This window comes from Electrona antarctica (genome assembly GCF_951216825.1).
Source record: "Electrona antarctica genome assembly, chromosome: 24".
In the NCBI taxonomy this organism is placed as follows: Eukaryota; Metazoa; Chordata; class Actinopteri; order Myctophiformes; family Myctophidae; genus Electrona; species Electrona antarctica.
The window spans coordinates 13,752,435-13,778,223 of record NC_136803.1 but is presented as its reverse complement, the minus strand read 5'-3'; the positions used below and the strand labels follow the sequence as shown (position 1 = coordinate 13,778,223).

Here is a 25,789-nt window from a genome sequence, read left to right as displayed (position 1 = left end):
GTGTAGCGGACTGTATTGCTGCAATGCTGCACCAGATGTTCTGTTCAACATGATCTCACTCAGGGTCCGTAGGAAGGAGGGAGTAAAGTTCGTCCATGACTCCATGAGTTGTTTTGAGCATGCCAATAATAATACGCGCGCGCGCTTGTGTGTGTGTGTGTGTGTGTGTGTGTGTGTGTGTGACTGTGTTTTGCGGTATAGTATTAGTGTCTGCCTTTTGCCTATGATGTAGGATAACATACGGACTTATTAGTATAGGCCTATACGCCTACATTATAAGTGTTCTGTAGTTTCCTCAGTGTTTTTTGTTTGTTCTCTTGTTGAGCTCTATGTTCTTTGTCTTTGTTGTTTTTTCTTTCTTTTTTATTTGATGTAATCATGGTGATATAAAATGTATGGTTGGTAGCAGCATCAATTAGATGTTTTTTTTTAATGATAGGGGCAGGTATAAATAAGATTTATCTTCTTCCTGCTCCTTTTCTTTTCTGGTATGGAATATGTAAAAAATAAGTACAAAGTAAAAATGAATATAATCATGTAAAACCATAACTGAAATGAAATAAATAAATATGAAATGAAATGAAATATGAAATATAGGGTTGAAGTGGTTACAGTAATGTATGTTTTTCTAATCAAAATGTAAATCTCCAAAGTAACTAGTAACTAAAGTTAAAGTAAAAGTACAAATGTTGGCTCTGAGATGTAGTGGATGTAAATGTATTGGAAATTGGAATACAGTCAAGTAAAGTACAAATACCTCAACATTGTACTTAAGTACAGTATTTGAGTAAATGTACTTAGTTACTTTCCACCACTGGGTTAACGGCAGGAGGATGAGTTAACAAAACGACAACAAAGAGAGAAGTATATGACCAAGCTGTCCGTCTGATGACAAAAAAGGAGAGAGAAGTATGACTAAGACACAGAAGTGGTCAATGTTATCCTCAACTTCATATTTACATCTGTTGTCCAGATCATATCTCACACCAGTGTGAGATATGTATAGACAGAGTTGCGACGGGCGATAGTCTTGGCTGGCCTACCGCCTCTGAGAGGTGGAGCTCCAAACGACCTGGTGCGGTTGTGCATTAGGGCTATAGAGCTGACCGGGTTACCTGCCCCTCAGCCAAACACCGCCACTGTTAACTCTTTTAACATCAGCAAGCATAGGTTGTGCTCTATTTTGTATTTGTTTCCTGTTTCCTGTTTGATCTAAATTGGGGGGGTAAGTCTGGTTCGGTTTGGTGTGGGAAAAAACAAAAACATCTGCCAAACAGACTTTGGTTACATTTTCGATTATTGATTGCTAAATGTCACAAATATTTAGTACATGGAATTTGGATTATTAGCTGATAGTGTCTCGGTCCCTTAAGGGTCCTGGTTTTGTAGGGGGAGGGTGTCACAGCCCCTTGTAGTTTGGCCTACTAGGGCCTGTGTGGTTTGTTAGGTAGGCCTATTTCTTTGCTTCCCACAGGTTCTGAATTGCCAATCAGTGCATTGGGAGCACCTGGCCAGTGTTCCCAGGGGAGGGGGAGGGGAGGAGGATTAATCTGTGAGTACACAGATTAATCATCCTAACGTCAGTGTCCACTCCGAACGTATGAGGTTGACGAAAGCTATACCTGCATAGCAACAGTTGCTAAACTATTTGGATAGGCATTGATTGGACAATCGCTTTTTGGGGTGGGGTTTATCGAAGGGGTAATTGTGTTCGTCAATGAAGAGTACTGCATGGGAGGAGTCATGTGACCACACACACACACACACACACACACACACAACACACACACACACACACGCACTGTCCCACGTGCACCATACGCTATCTTGCTTGCATGTGTGGTAAACAGCCCATTGTACAGGACATGCTTTCCAACTTCTGCTTTCCTCCTTCCCATTCTATGACTAACCATTTAGCATTTAAGCATTGCCACACACACACGCGCACACGCACACACACACACACACACACACACACACACACACACACACACACACACACACACACACACACACACACACACACACCACCCCCACAGAGGAATATATTCAAAGAGTTGTGCCACATTATACGATTTTTCAAAAATAGCAGATCTACAAGCTCGTAGATCTGCTATTTTTCAAAAGAAAAAGTTTAAAATAATGGTTAAAACACCAGAAGGGGTTCCCGTCATGAATGGGTGCCCTACACCATATGTAGTAGCCTATCCTATATTGGTCCAGATATGTTGATAACTTGAACAGTTGAACTGGGGAATTATTTGGAATCTTTCATATAAATATCTTCTTACCAACATAGTGAGGGAGCTTCTTAAGTTCAAGATAATATCTGTGTGAACTGCTCATTGTGTGAAATGTACCCAGAGACAATGTTGCACTTATTTTGTAACTGTATACCCACATGAATAGGTTTGGAAGGATGTAGGCCTATCTATATAATGTTGACAATATTGACTCTGACTTCTGTGGCAAAATGTCCTGTTTGGCTTCAGTAATGATAGTAATAATAAGAAAAATGAAGTATACATTATTAATTTGATTGTTATTCTAACTAAATTTCATATACATAAATCCAAATGTAGTCATTCCAAACCTTCATTCATTGTATTTGAGATTGAGGCCAGGCAGTATACATTAAAACAATGTATAACTCAAAAAAGAAAAGAAAGAAAGCTGCGAGAACTGTTGCTTTGTGTTCACTCTTTAATGTTTTCTGTTAGTAATCCCCCCTGGCTCTGAATCTGATGTTGTATATTTTTGTATTAATAACTTTGTTGAAGTGTTTGTTTGTCTTGTTTTGTATTGTAATGTAATGTATTGTATGTCATGACTGTTGTAAAGATTTTCTAAGAAAGAAAAGAATGCTGCTGAGCGCTCGTCATCCAAGTTCAACTGCCGCAAAACTCATGAGCTCATATTATTCAGTCGCCCATTTGCGCTCATAGCTACTCGTTATAATGACCACATAGGCTAATAGTTGTTCGAAGGAACAAACTTCCAACTCTGACTATAGGCCAGGCCTCATTCAACCCAGGCTGAAAACTTATACTCAGACTGCATTTTATCTTTGTCCTTACATGCCTATATACAAAGCACCCTGAGTTACCTTTGTGTATGAATTGAGAGCTACAGTATAAACTTGCCTTGCTATGTCAAACAGTCTGCAGGCACTCTTCCACTTATTTTGGCTTGTGCTTTATTTACTGACTAGACATCTGGAGGTTGCTATGATCCACAGGGCAGAATCTTTTAGGATTACAGTAATTAGTACACATTAAAATGTGGAACAATTTAATTTATGGGGCCTGGGAAAGGCTGCTATATTATTCTAAACTTTGATCCCTTTTTAATAAGACTCTAGGCTAAGGCAATGCTTTAATCCTTGTTTACGTGTTGGATGTTACTTCTACTGTCTGGAAGGAATGGGTGGAAAAGGGAAAATGGTGTAGTGTAGGGTGTTTGGTGACTACACTGACTTCAGACATACAGGCTTAATTTAAGTTAACAGCATTGGCATTAGGCTGTACAAATTCTAGTTTGCTGAAAACTATGTTGAAAGGTTCCTTCATTAGTCCCTCAAAATGTAGAGACCCCTTCATTTATTTAACGTAATCAAAAAAGTCAACCAAAGAACAAGATTCCTGTACAGGACCTCCTCACTGGTCAACAAAAACACCTTGAAGACAGGAGCCCTTGTACAAGGTTTCTTCGACTATGCATGCACGTGTTACCACCGCATCTCAAAGGCCCTTAAAACAAGGCTCCAGACTTCCCAAAACAAACTGGTCAGGCTACTATACTTGGCAAGTTGGCCTCACTCCCCGAACCCACCTCACCCCTGCCCATTTTGACAGGCTGAAATGGCTTAGGGTTGACGACAGAGTACAGCATCTTGCAATGGGTCTGGTCTACAAGATTCGATACACCACCAAGATACCAATGTACCTGTCTAAATACTTCCTTAAAGTCAACAAAGTCCACACCCTCAGCACCAGAGGGCGTTCAACAAAGCATGTGCAACCCAGATTCGGCACAAACAAGGGACTAAATTAATTTCGCTGCTATGCCACCAAAATGTTGAACGCCCTACCAACAGCCATTAAGTAATGCTTGACGTCATGGTGTCGTCCACAGTAACAGTTTTTGTATTGACTTACGGTAATTGTGCTTTCGTTTGAAATACTGTGGGTCACTAACAAGGTGTTCTCACCTGACAAACAAACAACAAAAGTTTCAAAAATAGATCTGCACGCTCACAATACTCATGCATCATCATGACATAAGCTTGTAGATTGGCTATATTTGTCATACCACAAAGTGAAGGGGTTGAGTGGTTCATAATATAGGCCCTATTCTTGGTTACTGACATCTTTCTCAGTGCACAACTGTGACCCCTGATGGTGTGAAACGGTTTCAAGGCTATATGTTTAGTTGATGTAGTAGTGTATGATGTATGGACATAATGACCACGTTTTTGCTGCAGCTCCCGCATTACAAATGGGAGACGCCATGCAGTCAGTCAGATAAGGTGTTGCCTGTTCTTCATGAGTTCATTAAGTTGACAGTGAGTGGCACACATAATGACTTCACAGTTATTGTTGTTATTGTTGTGGTGACTGATTCTATGACACATGGCTCTTTTATGTCTGACTGCCATATGTCTTTTTATGTCTATTTATGTCAGTTTTCTCCATCTTTCTCAATTAGTTCCTGTTTGCAAATCAACTGGAAAAACAGCCCACACACTAGATAGTGCTCCTGTGAAAATGTATTAGTATCAATAACTCAGTCAGTCATAATCTCACACATGAAATGAAGGACTTGCCGCTTGCGTCACTGGTCTACAGCAACCTCACTTAGACCATGCAGTTATGATCTAGTGTTGGATCCAGAATCATGATACAGATATGGCATTCATTTTGCTGTTGTGAATGTCGATTTTATGTATAGACACTGACAGACAAGACTCTTGTCCTGCTCAGAGCTCGCTGGTCAACTTTCCATGACTGCTGCTTGTGCACCTTGTAAAGTCATGACTTTGTCCTGTAGTCGTAAATCCTATACTGACTGTTTATGTATTTAGATGCACACAGAATGGCCCACAGATGTTCTCTTTCACCTTTTAATGATGTACTGTATTAGTCTAATTGTGATCTTTTACAGTGGAAAAAGTACATGGCAGTATACACTTGAGTCAAAGTAGATATTCTGGTCAAATATAACTCCACTGCAAGTGAAAATTGTTTAGTCACACTTTTTTACACATCAAAATGTACATTTTCTTTTTAATTAATATCAAGTTCTGTATTATATTGACTTTGCATTTACAGAACCATTTCTGAAACCACTTTTTTCATCATATTGTATTGATTACTCTAGACTGAGTTTACTACAGTTTAAGTTCAGTATATTCAATTACTTTCCACCACAGTCTTTTACTGGGAAGCAGAGGTCTTTGATACAACATTAGATTAGAGTTCCTTTGGAACATCTGGTGGTTTGAGGTTTCTGTGCTTATAATTTAAGGAGAAATGCCAATATACTTTACTTTAGCACTAGAGTTGTATTCATTGCTCTTGAATGAATAAATAATACCCGCTTGATTAGGCTATTGTCAGCCACCATGCAGTTGATGAATACCAGGAAAGCTGTGAAACAAAAATAGCATGGATGTTTCCTCTTTCCTTTAAGTATTTTTTCCTCAAGTCAATTCATACCGCTCTCTGTGAAGGTGATCAGATTAAGATAACGGTCCTATTTCAGGCTGCAGTCTGTGTCAGATCCACTCTTGAGTACATACTGCAAGTGATGGCCGGGCAAAGTAAAAGCTAAAAGCCTGTTAAAAGCTTAACAAATATGAAACTGTGGCTTTATGGGGATTAGACATTATACAGTAGACTTTTTCACCCTGATACCGGACATCCTAAGCAAACAAACAGACACTGGTTTTCTCCCCTAATGCAGCAAGGCTTGTTTGAAGAGCATTACTTCATAGATGCCTCAATTTACAGGTATCTGTGCCAAGGTTGACGGCAAGCGTGAATAAAATTGTTTACAGGTAACACTGAGCACATTTCCCCTTATTGGACAAATGATTTGTGTGTGTGTGTGTATGTGCATACGTGCGTACGGGCTTGTGCATACATTTTGTGTGCAAGTGTTTGTGAGAGAGGAAGTGAGACAAACTGCAGGCAGGCAGACATGCACAATTATGACAGACACACAACGGTCAATCTTCCCACTTTCAGAGTTAAATCTGCTAGAATAAAAACAAAGATAACTAGAAAAAGTGCCCTTCTGGGCACAGGTCTCCACCAGGAGGATAGGACTGTGTGAGATGTTTGGAAAAATGTTTAGGAGTAATATAAACATGTTTTTTTGTTTGTTTTTTGCAACAATTTTCTTCATTTTGTTGAGGAAATGCTGAGCCAGATCACTCATAGCATCTCTGAGCAGGACATGTGCAGCATTTTGAACGAAAACTCCTGAAAACTTTGGAAGGCAATGTTAGCCAATCAGTGTAGAATCTGAGAAATCCAACAGACTTGTCTTGATCACATGACTACAGAGATCATGTGTGCCGATTTGCGTGAGATTTGGATGAAATCTGTGCGACTAACATAAGCAATGTGTTTTGCAGAAATCGGCCTCATGGTGGCGCTATAACCGGCAGATGTGGAGGGATGCAGGGACATTTTTTTTCCATGGCCTCTAGGGAGTGCGCATACATAAGTTGTATACAGATCGATGCAGTTATAGCTAAAAACAGGAATTGGCCTGTTATAGCGCCACCATGAGGCTGATTTGGAAAATAATTAGTGGCATGTCGTCCAGAATAGGGATGCCAGAGTTAAAGTGGTTAGGAATATTGAAACTCTCCAAGCCAGCATTTGAGGTCTCATTTGAAATGGAATTATTAATTCAGGCATTGGCAGGTTTGAAATGGAATTATTAATTCAGGCATTGGCAGGTATATGCACATGACCAGCTAAGCCTGCAGAATCCCATGGAGCCGGATTGTCAGACAGTTCTAATAATCAGTAGTACGCTAGGATAAGGTTAACGCATGTAACTAACTATGTAACTTTCCGGTTCTACCCCGAATTTGAACTTGTTTCGTGCTCAAGTGCTGACATTTTTACCATTGAGTATAGAGCTGGCCTGCTTGCTCGCTTGTCGCCATCAGTCGGCAGTTAAGATTCACCCGTAGCTCCGACATACGTGGCCGTTTTAGGGCTGATTCATACTCCTATTTTAGAGCCGAATAAAAGTCGGTTTGGCTCTGTAGAGCCTACAATGTGACGTAATTTGAGGTTCGGGGGGGCGGGTACCACCCTAAAGTCGGCTCTTCGGTGCTACTTTAGATTTCTGACGAGCCGAAATCATTTCGGCACTACAGCGCCGAAACAGCGGTAAAATAGGAGTATGAATCGGCCCTAAGACTCACCTGTGGCTTCCGTGTTAGGCTTAGGTTTGGGGTAGGGTGTCGGACTATTGCATGCCGGACTATTAGGACGTCGGACCAAAGATAATTGCAATTCTATTCTGCTAAAAGTACGTACGGTATGCGAATGTGAATATCAGAAGTTGTTCCTTATCCGTGGCCCTACCTTTAGGCCTTTGATGAAACCCCTTTCGGAAGTCATCCACCGGTTACATATTTGATCAGAGCATCAGTGCTATCAATATGGAATGAACCGCTGTGTCAAAGAAAATGTCACCAGTGTCGACATGGGGCGGGCGTGGGGGGGGGGGGTGAACTCGCTGTTAATGGGAGAAAATTCTCGCACTAAATGCATTTCTCTTGCTCGTCCTCTCATCTTGACTATGGGACAGCCCTGACTCATTAGCAGTCACACAATTCACCAGACAGGGGCAGTCATGCAGACGGAGAAAATGTCCAAACTCACGGGCCTCGTCGGCTCACATCAATCCCCCCCCCCCCAAAAAAAAAGAAATAACAACAACAAACAAAACCCTCAGTGGCCAAAATTCCTGCCGAAAGAATGTTCATACAGATGAAGAAAACAATAAGTCCGCTATGGATGACTACTTTCATCGTTTGGACTAAGAATGGAACGTAAATAGGCCAGTTAGGGTCCAATGGGGTTCATATCATACTCTCTCTGAGTGAAATGAACGCTTGCCATTTTAGTGTGCAAAATCAAGCTTATTGAATTATTTGTCTAGTATGCTTACACATACAGTACCGATAATCTTGTATTTGGTGTTCTGCTATCCCGAAGACAAATCCTTGGTACAGCATTTGTGACAAGAATTCATGTACTGTAAGTGAATTTGAAAGAAAACGGGTCGTTATTGTAAAGTGCTACCGAAAAAATAAATAAATAAAATAATAATAAAAACAATCGGATCAGTATTACATTTTCAGATGTTCCCGCTACAATTCCTAGATTATTAACAAAGTTGTTGCAGTGTTACTGCATGTTCACGAGAGGATGAAATTAAAAACATGGCATGTGAAAAATCTGAATAATTATGATAATTATGAAAATATGATTATGATTGAATAACTATGTATTAGTTAGTTATATTCTGCTGGCATTCTAGAGCAAATCATTGAACATATCCTAAATACAGTGTGTGTGTGTGTGTGTGTGTGTGTGTCGTGACTTGGCCTGTTGTAGCGCCACCATGAGGCTGATTTGAAAACTTTCTTCCTCAGCCTAGTGGGAATAGGCATGCACAGTTTCACCGCAATCGGACGCTGCGTTGAGGAGTTGTGGCGATTTGTACAAAACGGGTACAAAACGGGCTACTGCTGAAAACTTTAGAAGCCAATCGTAGCCAATCAGGATGGATAATTATGAGGAATCAAACAAATCACATGATCACATGACTATGGAGAGCATGTGTACCGATTTGCGTGAAATTTGGATAAAATCTGAAGGAGTAATATTAGAAAATGTGTTTTACATATGTCTGCCTCCTGGTGGCGCTATAAAGAGCAGATGTGAAAAATTCCAGGCAAAGGTTTTTCCTTGGCCTCTAGGGAGTGTGCATACAAGGTTTTACACAGATCAGTGCAGTTATAGGTAAAAACACAAATCGGTCAGTTATAGCGCCACCATGAGGCTGAGTTGAAAATATTCAAGTGGCATTTCTTCCTCTGCCTAGTGGTAATGTGCATGCAAAATTTCACGGAAATCACACGATGTGTTCATGATTTGCAGCATTTTGTTTGAAACGGAGCACTCCTGCGAACTTTGGAAGCCAATCTTAGCCAATCAGGATGGAGTCTGAAAAATGTGAAAGAGCCGTTTCGTTGAATGGCTCTAGAGAGACTGTGTACCAATTTGCGTGATGTTTGGACAAAATCTGTAGGTGTACTGTCAAAACATTTGTTTTGCACAAAGCGGCCTCCTGGTGGCGCTATAACAGGCCAATGTGAAAACTTTGGGGCAGAGGTTCAGCTCTGGCATTCAGGGAGTGTGTGTGCAGAGTATGGCTACGATCAAGCCAACGGTGCCAGAGATTAGCTGTTCACAGACGGACGGACGGACGGACGGACACACACACGGACACACGGACGGACGGAGTGCAAAACATACTCTCTCCCCATGCCTTCGGCCTGGTGGAGACAATTAAAACATGGATGCATGAAAGATGCGGAAGGAGAAAATAATATCATACTGCCACCCCATTAAACAGCCACTTAAGCCATGATATACTTAGTTGACCTGGGTCTGCAGGGTTCAATACTTAGCCACTCCTTTCCCTCTACACCAAACATCTTCACTGAAAACAGCCTGTCTACACGCTGTAGCGCTAGGGTTCATGTGGTTAAACATTTTTGTATCATGCCAAAACATACAACAGATGTTGAAATGCTAGCCTCGGAAACCACAGGCGTTTACTGAAATGCAGACCTACTGTATAGCTGCTGATGGCATTCACATCCACTTTCCAAGAGATGATCAGTGAGTGTAAATCCTCTTTCTGAACTTTATCTAAAACAGAACACTGATTGATTGATTGATTGATTGATTGATTGATTGATTGATTGAAGTATTTATTAACAGATTGGAGAATTACAGTACATTTCAAGCACAACTCACTCAATACAAAACTGTTAACTGTGGACGACACCATAAGTATTACACATGTTTACAATAGGGTCCACCATGCTCAATTCATCATAACATTTAGAGACGTACAAATACATACACTTATATACATTCCTAATTTAAGGGGGCCAGTTTCAAATTGTAGCCGTCCGTAGGTGCCCTTTGAGAGCGTTTTTGAAGGAGTCATGTCTTAATGACTGTTGGTAGGGCGTTCCACTTTTTTTTTTGGTGGCATAGGAGCGAAAAGAATTTAGTCCCTTGTTTGTGCCAAATCTGGGTTGCACATGGTTTGTTGAACTCCCTCTGGTGTTATGGGTGTGGACTTCGTTGACATTAAGGAAGAATTTAGACAGGTACATGGGTATCTTGGTGGTGTATCAAATCTTGTGGACCAGACCCATTGCAAGATGCTGTCGTCAACCCTAAGCCATTCCAGCCTATCAAAGTGGACAGGAGTGAGGTGGGTTCGGGGAGTGAGGCCAAGTAGTAGCCTGACCAGTTTGTTTTGGGAAGTCTGGAGCCTTGTTTTAAGGGCCTTTGATAAACAAAGAGACAGATGAGATCTCCCCTCAAACACAGATTTGTTAAGTTATAAGTAATACTATAATGGAATTTAAATGGAGTTAAATATTTGATAGTTAACTTCATCAGTTTAGAATGTAATCTATTGTAATAAAATGTTATATGATACCTTGTGAAACAGGACATTCTGCAAAATAGTACTTTTCCTTTCGGTGCAATTACTTTTTAATTTTTACTCAAGTCAATTTGGATTACTGGACTTTTACTTGTAACAGAGTGGTTCTGCATTGCAGTATTGCTACTTTTACTTAAAATAAATTGAGTTACACCAGTGGTTGTGTTCCACTGTGACTGGCGCTGAATGGCGGTGAAAGTGTGTAAAGTTTCCAAGGGGCCTTCGCACACTGGGGCTCTCAAAGGGGCCTTCGCACACTGGGGCTCTCAAAGGGGCCTTCGCACACTGGGGCTCTCAAAGGGGCCTTCACACACTGGGGCTCTCAAAGGGGCCTTCGCACACTGGGGCTCTCAAAGATGCCATGGTTTATAGATGTGATTGTTTGGGGCTCCAGGGTGACATAATGATGGGCTCAGAATTCCCTATAGAGCACCGAAGTCTGACGTCACTTTCAGAAGAGGGCACCAACACACAGGTTCATGTATTTTTTTATTTGTATTGAAATCGCCATAGGGCGATTTTAGGTCGCTTCATATAAGAACTGTGTTTGAAAAATAAACCGACCACCCCGGCCTTTCTGTCAGGGGAGTGGCTGTGCGGCATTTTGTTACTCTTTGGGTATATTTGTACATTTCCACCTTCAGTCGATGCTTCATATCCATATGAGTGAAAAGGCCGGGGTGATCGGTTTATTTTTCAAACACAGTTCTTATATGAAGCGACCTATAATCGCCCTATGGAGATTTCAATACAAATACAAAAATACATGAACCTGTAGACTGATGCCCTCTACTGACAGTAGAGGGGAGTGACGTCAGGACTTCGGTGCTCTATAGTCTATACTGGTTGCCCGATGTGGTTAGTTATACTTATAGCTAGGCTATAACACATGGGCACAACAAAATGCTGGACGATATGCTGTATGTCAGGAGTTTTCAACTGATTGTGCACGAGGGACCACCACCCTGACTTAGAATCAACCTGGGGACCACTGTTGTGTTGGGTGGGGGATTGGGGATATGGGCTAAGATTATAGTGGTTTTCACTTGCTATGCACGAATGGTCCATTGACTACTAATAATTTCCTGATAATAATGACTCAACCAGAACACAACGGAGACAGCGCTTCTTTCACCTGACAAATATCACTATGTTTCCCTTTTTACCTCCTCTATGATGATTTCCTGTTTTTGGCTATATAGAATGAAGTGTATATTTCTCTCTAAATGTTATGATGAATTGAAAATGGTGAAACAAGTGTAATGCTTTATGGTGTCGTCCACAGTTTAACAGTTTTGTATTGAGTTCAATCTCAAACGCGCCCTCCTGTGGTGACCATTCGGAAATACCGCACCGGAGCGCACAGTGCGCTCAGTAGGCTACGTGTGCTATTTCCGAATGTGCCCAATCGGGGGTGACTGGCTGGCAGTCTGTGGCAAGGTTGCAAAGTTAACTATTTGTTTCTCCTTACGTCATTAAATGTATTTTCCCATTAATCCTTTAAGAGTTGCCTTCAATTCAAAACGAGGTCGTCTGTTATTTTATGTTTGAACTTTGAATATATTCGGTCTAATAAGAGCGGATACGGAAACGGTATGTATGTGTGCGTGGAATGCAGTAGGCGGGCTCTAGAACCTGCTGCACGAGCACCGAACAACCAATAGAAAGCATGCTTTCCACGGTGACGGAGGAGGCGGGCTTCAGCGCACTTCTCTCGCCACTCATTGGCCGCTCCATCAATCAACAACACACTTCCGACCAAGGATATGACGTCATTGTCACATACAGGAAGAATAGTCCGTTGTGTGTGTGTGAGTGTTTGCAGTGTCTGTCAACCAAACTTCTTACATTATTAAATATAAATCCAGTCGTTGACACGTTTACAGCTGATCACATTTCATCAGCAGCGCCATGGCTTATCCAGGATACGGAGGGGTGAGTACAGTACGTGTGCGTGTGTTTGTTTAGTGTGTGTTTTGCGGGCGTTTTTCTTTTTCTTTTTTTCTTTCTGACGTGGATTATGTAACGGGGAAGAGCTGGGTGATGATGGGGCCTGGCCGGGGGTCGTGGCGGGTTTCCGATCATGGGTGGGTCTTATCTCACTCACACACACACACACACACACACACACACGCTGCTACTACCGTGTTGCAGGAGAAAGTTACACTGTTGCATTTACTAGTACGAGCAATTCGATATGGCCTTATTACACAGTCAGTAACACATTAACAGTCATTGTTAATTGAACTTGGATCTTAGGAATGGATGTAGTGGAAATATACTACATGTTGTAAAATGCTCTGCCTCTGCATAGATAGAGCAGATTATTGAGTGATGACTGTTTCATTCATACAGTCAACTCTTTTCTATAAAGTAACAAGACAGTTAAGGAAGCTCTCTAAGCCTAAAGGCCAGACCGCACCAATGCAACAACCAGTATAGTTGCATTACATCCTTCCTACAAAACAGCTGACTCCACACCAATGCAACTTTGCATAAGTGGTTGCAAATTGTTGCATTGGTGTGGACTGGGCTTTACAAGGCCTAAAGTCTATAAGGCCATGACTAAAATAGCCTTTGGTTATTTATATATACCTGTCACTCTGTCAGTAACTGTCAGTTCTGGTCAAACCTGCTTCAACTGGTGACAAAGTGCAGCAGCCATCTGACCTCATATGACCACTGTGTTGTTGAGTAACAACAGTTTCTTGGGATAGGCACAGTGACCTCATCTGACCAGGATATCGTTCATGTGGGAGGAGTATGTGGACAGGACACACTATACTCTGCTGTCAAACCTTATTTAGAGAGTGTAGTTTGTGCACAAGGAAATTCAATCAATGCAGTTAATGCACAGACTTCACAGAATACAAATGTTTGTTCAAATGAAGAAGGGACACTGGGGGCATTACTCAAACACACACGCATTACTCAAATCCAATAGTGTTGGGTAATATATAAATATTTACTGAATCGTCTTATCACTATAATAGAGCGTCGCAGTCCCGCCTCCTACCCTGGACCAGGAAATGAAACCCAATGCATTTTCCTCATAGACATTTCTTAAAGTATTTATTTAAAGACGGTTACGCCGCGGACAAAGCCAACTCGAGTCGTGACAACTCATGACAACACAAACAATATTTTGGACCAAACAAATAATTAGAAAGAAGAAAAAAAACGGCAGGTTACAACACTTTTTTTGTTGTTTTTCTTCTTTGTAATTATTTGTTTGGTCCAAAATATTGTTTGTTGTCATGAGTTGTCACGACTCGAGTTGGCTTTGTCCGCGGCGTAACCGTCTTTAAATAAATACTTTAAGAAATGTCTATGGGAAAAATGCATTGGGTTTCATTTCCTGGTCCAGGGTAGGAGGCGGGACTGCGACGCTCTATTGCATTGTGGCATTTGTTTGATATTATGCATTTATTATTTGACTTATATAATGTAACTACAAAGCAAAGCCAGCTGAAACTCACAGTTCTAACTGGATTTTCCTGTGACCATGTTTATCGTGTGATGGTTGTGTTTTTCTCCCTGCCCTAATTCAATATTGAGACAATGTGTGTTTTTCTTCACCTCTCTCTGGCAGTATGGGGGACCTATGCCAGGCATGCAACAGGGAATGCCACCACAGGGAATGCCAGGAGGACACATGGGAGGTGGCCCACCCCAGCAATACCAACAATATGGGCAACAATATGGGGCACCCTACGGTGGCGGTCAGATGCCCACCAATGACCCAATGTGGGGGTATTTTACTGCTGTAGCAGGCCAGGTACGTTAACATTATGCACTAATGGGTCCTAACCCAAACACTGGGTTAGGACCCATTTGTGGGTTACGTACAAACATTTATGGGTCCCTTTACTTTTGGTTTTCTACATTGTTTTTAATTATTTCAAAACAATGTAGAAACAATGGGGGGGCTAGGGTAGTAGCAATACAAAATTCAATGGGTCTTTCCAGTAATTTATTTTTTTATAATATTTATTTTATTTGGAAAAAGCAGTACAATAACAGCATTTCTATGTATACATAGGACACAAGTGCAGTTCCCAGGATTTCTTTTTTCACCCCTCTTCCCTCCCTCCCCCCTCCAAGTGACTCCATCTCCAGTGTCTCTGTAACATCCTTGCTTTCTTCAGGACTACATATGGCATCAAGTCAACACTTAACAGGGGCAAAGGGCAATATCGCTTCAGAGTGTACATTTCAGAAGGAGAAAAATAAGAAAAAGTGGGCAGACAAAAGAAAAAGACAAAGACAAAAAAAACAAACAAACAACCAAGGTCTTTCCAGTAATTTCATGAAGAAATGAAAGAAAAATAAATTAAATCCCATAAATTACTATTAGAAAACAAATGTGTACGAAGTTTTCATTAGTTTGGGTCCTGCTGAGGAGACATCAAATTTCTCTTTTGGGTCACAGTCAGAGGCTAAAAAGTTTAGGAACCACTGAAACTTCTGATATCTAACCACTGATGTTCTGAATCTTCTGATATCTAAGTTGTAATACAAATAAATACAATCTGCACACCATTGTACTACTCCCTTTTGAGACCTTTACCAAACTTTTCCACCCTAAAATAAATAAATGTGCAAGCAGGAGTACACTGGTGTGTATTTTTATTTATTTTAGTTGTCCCGATACCATTTTTTTCAGACCGAGTACAAGTACAAGTACTTTTAAGTACTCGCCGGTACCGATACGAGTACTTTTTATTTTCGTTGAGTAACCACTGATTTTACCCCCTTTTTCTCCAATTTCATTTCATTGTCATGCCTCCCTACACTCAGTTGTCATTTATGCTTGTAGATCGTCTGTTTTTGGCGATTTGCTGCATTGTTGGGTCAGACTTGCTCCCGTTGCATTCGTTCAGCCTAGTGTCAATTGGATGTTTTGGTACTCGGGTCAGAGTATCGGTTCCGAGTACCGAGTACGAGTAATTGAGGGTGGTATCGGCCCGAGTAACCGATACCAGTATCGGTATCGGAACAACTCTATTTATTTTTATTTCATGCCAAAGTTTTGATCCAGCTCCCAGCCTAGAATATGTTTGGGATATCCGTGTCTGTCTTCTGCCTTTTTTCTCATCTAAAATGAACAGATAAGTCAGTTTTACTTTAGTATTGCGGTAGCAAGCTCTAATGGCTCCTATGGGTCACAGTGATGTAGCATTTATGTGGAGGAAATCCAGGCAGAGTTTCAAATGTTTGTGGCTGCGGAGCCCACCGCAGAATGATTGTGAAGGAAGTGACACAAACGACTCGCAAGCCTTATCTGGATGTTTAGCTTCCTTAAGAGTTAATTCTGTAGTCTGCTGCAGCTCCTACATCCGCTATAAGTATATATGTCTCCACCAATGAGAAGCTTACACCAGTGCTAGAAGGATGGCAAGGTTTATTGCCTATAGAAGATTGGCAATAAAACGACAACAATAATCCAACAGACGCAACAACATACAATAACAGTCCATCAATCTCAGAAACTGGCTAAATGTTATGGTCTGTGTTCAGAGTTTAGAAGGCGTAAATGATGAATCAGTTCTTTATGTCTCCGAACTGTTAGCGAGACGGCGTGCGATACTGTTGTGGTAATGCAAGCTTGTGTCATGGAAAAACATGTTTCCACAGAATGTTGAAGGTTTGACAAATGTATTAAGATCGAGCATCAAAAACAGAAAGACGGTAGCATAGCCGAGGCTTCCTGCCCTGGGCTCCACACCCCTCTAGCCCCAGCAGGGCAAAAACGTCCTTAGGTGCTATTTCAATTCAAACACCTCTCATACCCAAAGAAGTTCTCCCTAAATGGTGATAAATATGAACAGGCTACTGACTGAGGCTATACTAAGAGAAGCTGACCGGTCAAGAACAAACAGACAAACAAACAGAAGCCAAGAGAAGGGGACAGCTGCACACCAGGGCCTTCTGGCCAAGTCAGATTTAGCAGTGTGCAAGAATGAGTACAATTCAGGTGGATGAAATACATACTGCACATTTGACATTCTGAAAATTCTATAACTCTTTGTGCTTTTCTCAGACCTGTAATCTCGGCACCACTGGCATTCCAATTTCTGTTAAAATTGTGAGCAAATCTTATAAAAGCAATAAAACACTGGAAGGCCATGACATATCATGATGATTATTCTATACCATGGGTATGGGTGCTCTGCTTTGGTGTGCATTGGCGCCACTGCTCTCATGATTTAATTTGATTACGTTTCTGTATTATTGCACACCATGGCAAATGTTTCTTCAGTCAATACAAGCGGTCAGATACTGAACAACATATTTTATTTAGAAACTGCTGTGTAATCAATCACTCTCCTGTCTCCTCGACATAAAATGTCTTAACATGAAATAAAATAACAGGCTATAATCGATTATATCACCACTATGCTTGTGCATGTAGTAATGATAATCCTGATATACAGTGCCACAGTCTCTTGTGAATTAGGACCTAAATATAGCAGTTGCTGGCATCTCTCTTAAGCCTCCCAGAACCTCCCTTCCCTGAACTGTCGCCCAAATCTCCATGAAATCACGATCTGTCAACATGAGATGTCTGCAGAATTCAGTTGTGATTCAAATGCATGAATATCTTTGGAATGATGGCAATATAAAATGTTTAGAAAAGGGTTTCATAGAAGGGTAGGAATGTGAAACATGTTTAAATATGACTCCCTGTGTGTGCAGGATGGTGAGATCGACGCAGATGAACTCCAGAAGTGTCTGACCCAGACAGGAATCAGCGGCACCTACAACCGTGAGTTCACTGTTAAAGGGGCAGTTCACCCAAGAAATTACTTTATTTCTATCCTTTACTTACCCGGAGATGTCTTTCAGTCACAGATGGTTTGTTTGTAAAATATTCCTTAATGGTAAAGCCAGAATCCAAAAATGAAGAAATGAACTTGATGAATGGAATTAATCAGAGACTTGATTTAACAGCAAACAGTCCGTGGGGTTCAGCCCGCTCCAAAACGCATATCTCCCAAACGATGACCTTTCAGGATTCAAATAAAAGAAAACGCAAACCAGCTCAAAACAGGTCGCACCATGCCGCATTTCGGGCTTGTGGGTCTGCTACTTTTGATACTTTTTAGTGTGTCGCTGTAGTATGATCAAGTAGGCCGTTAGTTTAAGGAAAAAACACACATGGAGCTAGCTAGCCGGTTTTCTGCCCGACAATGATATTTGTGCCATAATGTAATTCTGGACAGTGCAGAATAATCAGAATTGTAACATGCATGATGTCTTTCCTGTCCTTACAGCCTTCAGCTTGGAGACGTGCAAGATCATGATCGCAATGTTGGATGTATCTTTTACAACTGTGTGTGTGTGTATGTATGTATACTGTATACATGCTGTAAGCTGTATCTTTTAACTAATCATTTTTGTAATATAAAAAAGGCCTTTATATGGCACTGTGATTGGCTGGAAGGTGTGTCATTCTGCGCTGTGATTGGCTGAGCATCGCATAACAGGTGTGCCACGGGAGACCTGTGTGTGTACACACACATATATATATATATATATATATATATATATATATATATATATATGTATGTATGTATGTATGTATGTATGTATGTATGTATATATATATATATATATATATATATATATATATATATGTATGTATGTATGTATGTATGTATGTATGTATGTATGTATGTATGTATGTATGTATGTATGTATGTATGTATGTATGTATGTATATATATATATATATATATATATATATAACGGGACCAGACAGTGGCCTTGTGGTTAGAGTGTCTGCCCTGAAACTAGGGCGGTCGGGGGTTCGATCCCCGGCCGGGTCATACCAAAGACTAAATAATGGGACCCAATGCCTCCCTGCTTGGCACTCAGCATCAAGGGTTGGATTGGGGGTCAAATCAACTAATGATTCCCGAGTGCGGCGCACGCTGCGGCTTACCGCTCCAAGAGATGGGTCAAATGCGGAGAACAAATTTGAACATCAGTTTGTTCTTTTTGTGTGGACTTGTGTGTCACTTTCTTTCAAATGGGGTTATAATACATTTAGTAAAATCACTGTGCTCTGTATCCAACATGACCCAAAGCTGTAGCTGTGTGTGACAGGGCTGCCTTTGGTGTGTGTAGCATGAGGTCATCTGAGTTCACTGTGTGTGTGTGTGTGTGTGTGTGTGTGTGATGTCATGGAGGACACACAAAGTTCTGGTTGTGGTTAATAATGGACAGATGAAGTAATTTCTGTGTGGCCTCAAGCCTCCAGGGGATATGGATGAAAAAATAACTTAATCTCATTCTCTGCCCTGAGGCAGAGAATGTTTTATTTTTTATGCCCGACCATTGGCATTTTGTGCAGAATTCCAACTCTGTCGCAGTGTTTCCCCTATAGCCAGAAGCTGAGGAGCTTTTCACACATGCATGTTCGTGCAGCACGTGGCATTTTTGCGATTTCTTTTACGGTCTCTTGCAGTCTTTTGTGGTTATTTGCCTTTTTTTGCCTATTTGTGACCTCCTACTAAAAATGATACTGTTGTGGCTGGTCCAACTAGAGCCAAATGATGGTTTGTATAAATGGAGCCTAAATCTTGTATCTTACAAGAAAACTCTTCCATTAGATATAAATGCATGCACTACTGTGAGCCAGTCCTGTCTTTACCTGTTCTTGATGACGAGGTAAAACGTGCCCGAACACAACATGCCCGGACCTATCATGATATTTTGTAGTCACCATTCTATGTATCAGCGATGAAGCCTTAACCAGACTCTCTCCAGAGGGATTACACGGGCAAGATGGGATTTAATGAGTTCAAGGAGCTGTTCACGGCCCTCAGCGGCTGGAAGCAGAACTTCATGATGTTCGACCAGGACAGGAGTGGAACCATGGAACCCATGGAGATGTCCCAGTCCATCTCCTCTATGGGTGAGTGTTCAGACCGTAGTTCACTGTTCATGTCAGAAGAATCAGAATCAACTTTATTGTTGTCACATCACGTTAGGTGAGGTGGATGAAATTCTTTGTTGTGCACAGTGTGCAGGCTCATCAACAAGAGAGCATAAAGTGCATTGTGCATAATGTGACTAATCTGCATGATACAATTGTGAGTGCATAATAAAAAAATAAAAAATGGGTCATGAATGTACTTGTATAAATCTAAAAAGGAGTCCCTATTAAAACACAAACAAAGTTTTGTCTGTGCAGTATCACCAGACTAGGCTCTTGTTCAGCAGTTTAATGCATGCAATGTTGTCACAAGTTGGACATTTGGGGCATGCAAGATTGACATAATGATACCGTATGTATGATGAGACTGACGGCCACGCTACACCAGGCTTTTCGCGCGTTTACCCCCGCGCGTACCCCCGCGCGTGCGTTTAATTTAGGTCCAGTCCTATTTTAAAAAACGCACGCGCGGGCCGCGCATTTAGGGTAAACGCGCGAGAAAAGCCTGGTGTAGCTTGGCCGTTAGATGTTGGAACATTGTTCAGAAAATAACCCTTGAGATAGTTGTTTTTTTACATACTTTATTTAGATGACAGAAAAGTAAGCTTAAAACACACACACACACACACACACACACACACACAGAAAAAAACATGGAGAAGTTGGAGGGCCCTTGTCTCATCAGAGCAACCAAATATAATGCAGCAATCTTGCTGTCCCTTTCCAATTGTCTGGAGAACCAATTAATCTATCACTCATAGGGGAGACTTTAGATTAGACTTTAGATTAGGAGTAATGCAATCTGTGCAAAACTTTAAATTGAATCAATCTATATCTAGAATTGATAGAGCAGCTCTAGACGGGCGCTCCCACAACTCATCTGATATTGAAATAGCCCAGCTCCTCAACCCACAGCCCCACACATCTGATGACCAGAGTCCACTGACGCCCCAAAGACGGCAACAAAGCTAGAAACTAAATGTATAGAGTTTGGATGTGTGAGCATTATGTCATAGAACCCGTGGCCCTTGGGTTTGACTGTATGTCCTGGGATTGTTCACCCACAAGGTGCCTAATTTGGAGGAACCGGAAAAAATGTGCTTGAGGAAGATGATATTTAGTCTGCAATTGAGTTTATTGTCTATGTAAAGATCTTTAATGCAGCTCAGTCCAATCTGAAAATACACCATCCATAATACCTGGTTTAAATAATAGAGTATGTGCTATAGGGGTGTGACAAGAGACATTAGGCAAAACAAAACCCTTTATAATCTGGTTCAGTACACAATTAGGATTTAACAGTTTACGTGAAGGCTGTGCTCTGGAGAGAAGCAGAGATTAGAGTGAGGTTACTGAGACTGCCATGGATTCAATTTTTAACCAGAGGGGGGCGTCAGAGGACCAGGCAGTCATGCATTTGCAGCCTAATAATAATGTTTAAACATTGGGAGGTCAAGGCCTCCTTCACTTACATCCTTCTGTAAGTGAGTTTTGGAAATGTGAGGTATTTTATTTGCCCATATAAATGAAGTAACAATCGAATCCAGTTGTTTAAAAATCAGGGAGATTTTGGAACGGGTATAAAAAACCGTGGCATTGATGCGACCAATCTACTTTTAGGGACATTTGTGGGGGAGACGAATAATTGATGTACAGCACACTTATTGAACAAACAGTGATAGTCTTTTCTAGCTATGCGACATGTGCACATGGAATTTAACTCGTCCTCTTGTTACTCAATTTAACTCACTATTCAGTGACGGACGCACATACCTGCCATGCCCTTAATCCCTGTCGTGCTTATCAGATAAGCTAATTTGGTGATCCAGTCCAAACAACTATGCAGCAAGCACACAAAAACAGTTGATGTCACATAACACACATGCATGCACACACAATGATATTGCAGGAGTTAACCTGAGCACTATAAAATGGTTATTTCGATATTAAATGTTAAATGCATGACAGCCTCACGAGACTGTCTCTTGTTTCACTGTCTGTTGCCTTTTGGGGCCGGGATTGAACCCGTAGTGTTTCCTCCATTTCAGGATAATCTATAACTCCCACGTTTATTGTCTTTTCTTTGTTGTGATATTACAGGCTACAGAGTCAGCCCACAGGCCCTCAATGTGATGATCAAGCGCTACAGCAAATCAGGAAGAATCTACTTTGACGACTACGTGGCCTGCTGTGTTAAACTCAGGGCTCTTACAGGTATCACTATTCACTACCAGACCCAACAGTCGTCATCTTCATTCTAGTCTGCATTGAGCCATCAGTGGACTGCCACAAGACAAGAGTTTGCTTGTGAGGAGTTTTGGGTCATTTGGCGTTGACAAGGTTGTAGAACATTTTCCAACATAGAAACGATTGATAATTATGCAAAAATAATTGCGATTATCAATTTATCTCAATTGTGATTAGGAGATTATGTAATAATTGTGAGAGGCATAATCTGGACGATTTTAGCTGAGATTATGTGCCACAGTTTAACTCGAGACCACAAGTTTTATTGCAGAATGATGCAATTTGCAAAAGTAAATTGCATCCCGTTCGATATACTTACAGTACTATTCCCTCGACTAATACATGTATACTGTACACGTTATGAGGTGCACAGGCTGGCACACTGGGTTCTACTCAACTTGTTATGTTTACTACAAGCACCAAACACTTACAGTAATGGCCAGTATTGGCAGTCAATGTGATCCTATTATAACATGAGGACTGTGCACTTGAATCTGCAGTGCAGTAGTTCCTTAAATCTTTCAGCCTGTGACCCAAAACAGAAATTAGATATTCGCCCGGGACCCAAACTAGTGAAAATAGCCGATCTACAAGCTCACAGCGTGTCTCTTCGCACCGCGTTGTGAGCTTGTAGATCGGCTATTTTCCCTACTTCTTAACCCATTCTGGGCGGGAACCCCTTTTGGTGTTTTAAACATTATGTTATAATTTAGCTAATGAAAAATAGCAGATCTACAAGCTCATAGCGTGCCACCGAGGGCGCGCTACGAGCTTGTAGGTCAGCTATTTTTGAGTTCAGGCCTAAATGGGTTAAACATTTGTTTTCTAATTCATGATTTCTTTAAAATTGTCTTTGATTTCTTCATGAAATTACTGACAAATCATTTATTTGTTATCATAATTTGTTTTTAATTCATGAAAATTGTTGCTTTTTTGGGAACCTTGGGTCCCGACCCAGTGTTTGGGAACCACTGCAGTAGTGTATCTGTGAGTTGACTGTGTACCTCTGCTCTGTACAGACATCTTCAGACGGAGAGATTCTATGCAGCAGGGAAATGTGTCCTTCCAATATGATGATGTAAGTCTGTCCATTTGTTACAGGGGTTCCTTTTGTCTGGGGACCCCCGAAATGCTTTGGCCATGTCTTGCGACCCCATGCCCCAACCCCACTCCCCACCCCCAATACAAACTGACTGCAAAAATAACTTTAATAATAGAGAAAATATATCATAAATGAATACTGAAACCAGATATGAATACTGAAACCAGATATAATCATTAAGGAAAGTTTATGCATATACTATGTAAACTCTTTCCATTTTCCTGCCATTCAGTTGCAATGGCAGTTGTTTGAAAATATTTTGGGGACCCCCCAAACTCACTCACTCACTCACTCACTCACTCACTCACTCACTCACTCACTCACTCACTCACTCACTCACTCACTCACTCACTCACTCACTCACTCACTCACTCACACACACACACACACACACACACACACACACACACACACACACACACACACACACACACACACGTGCCGCAAGCTTGTGGATCGTCTGTTTTTGTCTTGTGATACTGTTGCGTGGTATTAGTAGTATGAATCAGGCTTTAGTCTTTATTTTTCTCTAAGTAAAACTAATATATATATATATATATATAAATATAAATAATAATATCATCATCCTTCCTTTCTCTCTCTCTCTCAGTTCATCCAGTGCACGATGGGCATCTAAATGCTTGCCGTCCCTCCAACGCTGATAAAGGTTGGCGCATTTGAGAATGACCCCGTCGGTGGTCTCTGCCCACTGACCCGGAGGAATGCAAATGGAGGTTAGACCACTACTTCTCAACGCCGGTTCCGGGGACCACCATCGGTCCAAATGGAGACTCTTGTGGGTCTGTAACTCTGGAGAGTTTACAGTGCAGTACAGTGATCTACACTGTAAAATCTGCAGCGTTAATTTAACTCTGAGAGTGTAACAAATGGCATTTGTTACACTCTCAGTGTTACAGACCTGTAAGGGTCCATTTGGAGTTTTGGACCCCTGGTGGTCCCCGAAGCCGATGTTGAGAGCCAGTGTGTTAGAATAACTGATAGACGATAGGCTGCCAAGGGAACATAATAATCGGCAGTTGTTTGCTTGCTTTACCGCTTTACTCTTATAATGCTGCAGAGAGACACGCTGAACAGGTCTCGAATATAGACGGACACAGCCACAAGTACCTGTTTGATTACATGCCAATGCTAAATATAAATGAAACACTGATGTGAGTGTGATATATATGTTGAGGATATAGTATTTTCCCACTGCAATAGTGCCATAGATCTGGGTACCTTACTTGACCACACTGCCTGTACAAAACTGGATTTTAACCAAACCTAAAACGGACCATGCTGTGGCATTATGGGTACGATTAAGGGACACTTGCGCACTGGAGAAAATGCATAATGGAGGATTATTACATAATTACATTGATGCCAATCTGTGAGTCGCCTATTGTGCCATCAACTCCTCTGAATGTACATGTACGTGTTGACCCCGTCTATATGTGCCGTTGCAAACAACTCTTTCACTAATAGTGAGACAGCGCCATATTTACTGCTTGCAGATTTACATATCCCCTTACATTAAAATGCCTGAAAATCTAACATGTATTTCCTGGTGCTAGGACATTTTCACATGTGTGTGATGCCATGTCAAACCTAGTTATAGCTTAAATGGCTTGACTTAAAAGCCATTTAAGCTATAACTGGGCTAAGTTTAGTGTGATGTGGTGCAACTGGCTCCCAGGAGAATTACAAAGCATTTCTTTATTTTAGGGAAGAAGAAAAGCAAATGTATTCTAGATGTGTGTAATAGCCAGACAGTTAAAGGAGCACTAAGTGTTTTTTCCCCAAATGTTCTTCCTTGCATTAGAACAACCGTTCTTGGACTCTGCCTATTGGGGGCAGCTGAGCCTTATGGTCCGAACCATTTAAAAAAAAATCATCTGCGTGAGTGAAATCAGATACATTTTTGTATCAAATCTTTTGGGGTCAAAAAATCTTTTAGTGCTATTTTAATAATAACATACTAATAACAGTTGATAACAAGGTGTGAAGATATGTGCCACTGTGCTGAGATAAATATGCACTGATAATCATTACTAATATGGACGCATGTCAGCATTTGTTTTATTTTGCAGATATTCAGTCAAAGTATGTTACTTGAGTGAGAATGTTTTATGTTACAGATCAAACACAAGTCTTGCGTTTGTGTTGTGAGTTCTGCCTCCATATGTGCTCAACAAATTTTTATATTGTTATTCACCAGTAAACTCATTTTTTTTACTCTGTATGCATTCATTCTCTCGTTTATTGTGTGTGTGTGTGTACTGCATCATTAGTAGTCAAATTGCCTGAAAACATTGCTCAGGGGTTGAGCCTTGGGACAGTTATCTTTTATCACAATAAAACATGCACATGTCACGTGACATGCAGACGCCCCATCCAGAAATATTTTAAAGGACAACTTTGTTTTGTTTTTAGGTTATCAGAGAATGTAAAAGATGAGATTTAATTTTTGCATTTGCTGCTTTCTTTTGTTCTAACGATTTTTGATGGGGGTGGGTTTTTTTTTTATATATATATTTTTTTACAAAAGTTTGTGGAAATTCCAGCTGTCCACAAAAGATACGGGATCTACTCAATGTGAAGGGGGATACCTTACTGTGTCGTAGGCTCAATATGTCCGTTTGTCACCTCCCCCTTCACATTCAATAGATCCCGTGATCTTTTGTGGCCAGATGTAATTAGCTGAGGTCTAG

The 25,789-nt window shown here is 41.0% G+C and overlaps 1 protein-coding gene across 1 annotated transcript; it reads left to right on the top strand.

The window, feature by feature from the left end:
* The first annotated feature begins 12,559 nt into the window (after positions 1-12,559).
* On the top strand, positions 12,560-25,318 carry LOC306917501 (grancalcin-like). The gene is made up of 8 exons (XM_079495764.1): positions 12,560-12,720; positions 14,378-14,563; positions 17,485-17,554; positions 18,063-18,106; positions 19,561-19,708; positions 21,830-21,943; positions 22,996-23,054; positions 23,689-25,318. Exons 1-8 carry the CDS (start codon positions 12,697-12,699, stop codon positions 23,713-23,715), a joined length of 672 nt encoding a protein of 223 aa, XP_079351890.1. The 5' UTR covers positions 12,560-12,696; the 3' UTR covers positions 23,716-25,318.
* The last annotated feature ends 471 nt before the right edge of the window (positions 25,319-25,789 follow it).

Excerpts from the sequence above, each read along its gene's own strand:
- LOC306917501 (XM_079495764.1), top strand. The coding sequence starts at position 12,697 with ATGGCTTATCCAGGATACGGAGGG. Across the intron at positions 12,721-14,377 it reads CTTATCCAGGATACGGAGGG|TATGGGGGACCTATGCCAGG; the intron begins GTGAGTACAGTA and ends TCTCTCTGGCAG. Across the intron at positions 23,055-23,688 it reads TGTCCTTCCAATATGATGAT|TTCATCCAGTGCACGATGGG; the intron begins GTAAGTCTGTCC and ends TCTCTCTCTCAG.